At 59.6% G+C, this 2008-nt stretch overlaps 1 protein-coding gene across 1 annotated transcript in view; it reads right to left on the bottom strand.

Moving 5' to 3' along the window:
• Positions 1 to 201: 201 nt before the first annotated feature.
• Positions 202 to 2008, bottom strand: part of Kbtbd11 (kelch repeat and BTB domain containing 11) — an 18394-nt gene continuing 16587 nt past the window's right edge. Inside the window, 1 exon segment of the mRNA XM_029562227.1 lies at positions 202 to 2008. This exon segment is cut by the window's right edge and continues 92 nt beyond it. Coding sequence (XP_029418087.1) covers positions 1102 to 2008 — 907 coding nt within the window. The 3' untranslated portion in view covers positions 202 to 1101.

Raw genomic sequence — 2008 nt, 5'->3', positions numbered from 1 at the left:
CAGTGAGTGTCCTTCCAATGCCATTAGGGCATTCTGGAACTTACAGTTAGATAAATGTCACTTTCTGGATACACTACATTCATGATACATGTGTTTCTCTTCTGAAACCCTCACAATCACATCATTCCCTCATGCTTTCTTAGAACGCCGACTGTAAAGTAAACTTCTCTTTGGAGTCATGGACGACACATTCAAAATATAACCAGAGTTCAAAACATGTCGTTGTAATTGTCAAAACATGATTTTAACTTCCTTCTTTTAGGTTAAGAAACATTCCTTTTAGTTCATTCTAAAACAGGAAAGTGGGTTAGGACGCAAAGTCTGCTGTCCCAGGGTCCTTTCAGAGCAGAAGACGGCTTTGCTGGCCAGTCTGTCCTGTCCAATCTCCTACCTGCTAACATCTCCTCACCAAAGACCACAAATCAAAAAAAAAAAAAAGCAAATCACTCTTGTTCCTGGAATCCTCTCCCTGGAGAACAGGGCTGACTCCGTGTGCCCCAGCTCCAGGCCACACCTCCTGGCTGTACAGCCATGGTTTGAAACACAAAATACTACCAGTGCCTTTGGGATTAGAAGCCATGTTGGCCATATTTCCTTCAGTACTTGAATTATTTTGGAGTTGAGCCCATCAAAACTTGAGCACACAGTGGTATGAACCTTTTACCTCACAAAGATCTTCACCTATGTTTAAATCTCAATGTGTGTGGAGGGGAATGGCCATCTGCAGCTGCACTGATGGTTGGCCTACTTTAAGGCCCCTTGCAGTCACTGGTTAAGGAGGGAACTGAGCAGGGTTCCTTACACCTGTGTCCACCCTGCTGACACGAGGGGCCTTCCACCTCCTCCCTCTCAGGCATCCTTGTTATAGGCACTTGACCCACACCCTATGCCATCGACCCCCACCGAACAAGGTTGAAGCACTGGAAAGCGGAGCTCAAAACAGCATTACAACAGTCTTCAGAGCCAGCGTTTGCAGGATGCAGTGTGACCAGCAGCCCCATCTACCCCTCACTCTCCCTTACCCACCGGGGACTCCAGCCCCCCACGCACTCCTTTGACAGCACAGAGGCTGGAAGGCGGAGTTGCCCAGTTGGTGCCATCCTAGGCTGCCCCCTGGTCCCCGCGGTCTGGTTTCTCAGGAAGGTTAAGGACAAAGGGGAAGAGCACGCCCCGGACATCCAGGGGAGAGCCCAGCGGCTCGGGCTCAAAGCTGCCGCTGGGTCCCGTGTCGCCGCCGGCCTCTGCGTCCCGGGAAGGCACGAAGCGCCACGTCCCCGAGCGGCTCACGCAGTAGATGGTGCCGTCCAGGGCGGCGCAGCGGAAGGGCTGCAGGCCGGCGGGCGCCCCGGGGGGCCGCAGGTGTGCCGCGCACTGGCTCCACCGCTTGGCAAGGCAGTGGTAGCGGAAGACGCTGACCCCGCCGCCGGGCCCGGAGCCCTGCGAGTCCCCGCGGCTCCCGCACAGGTCGAAGCGGTAGAGGAAGCCGTCCAGGGCCACCATGTCGGCGGAGCGCTCGCGGCTGCTGCTGCACGGACACTCCTGCCACTCGTCGCGCCGGGGGTCGTACTTGAGCAGGCGGTAGAAGAGCGAGCCCCCCGACACGTAGATCTCGCCGTTGCAGGTGGCGGCCTCGTGCGCCACGGCGAAGGCGCCCCGGGGCAGCGGGGCCACTGCGGACCAGCGGTCGGCGCGCGGGTCGTAGCGCTCCACGCTCAGCAGGCACTCGCCGCCCACGGCGTACAGGTGGCCGTCCAGGGCCAGCAGCCGCACCTGCGAGCGCGCCTGGCGCAGCGGTTGCACGCTGCTCCAGCGGTCGGTGGCCGGGTTGTAGCAGAACACTCGGTCGGACGGACGCGCTCGGCCGTCGGGGCCCGCGGGTCCCACCCCCCCCGCCACGAAGAGGTAGTTGAAGAGCACACAGAGGCCGCAGCCGCGCGACGGTGCGCCCTCGGGCAGCCGCGTCAGCTCGCGCCACCGCCCCGCCGCCGCGTGCAAGCAGTAGACGGCC

This window comes from Nannospalax galili, unplaced genomic scaffold (genome assembly GCF_000622305.1).
Source record: "Nannospalax galili isolate Female #2095 unplaced genomic scaffold, S.galili_v1.0 scaffold134, whole genome shotgun sequence".
Lineage (NCBI taxonomy): Eukaryota > Metazoa > Chordata > Mammalia > Rodentia > Spalacidae > Nannospalax > Nannospalax galili.
This window is presented reverse-complemented; position numbering and strand designations above follow the sequence as displayed.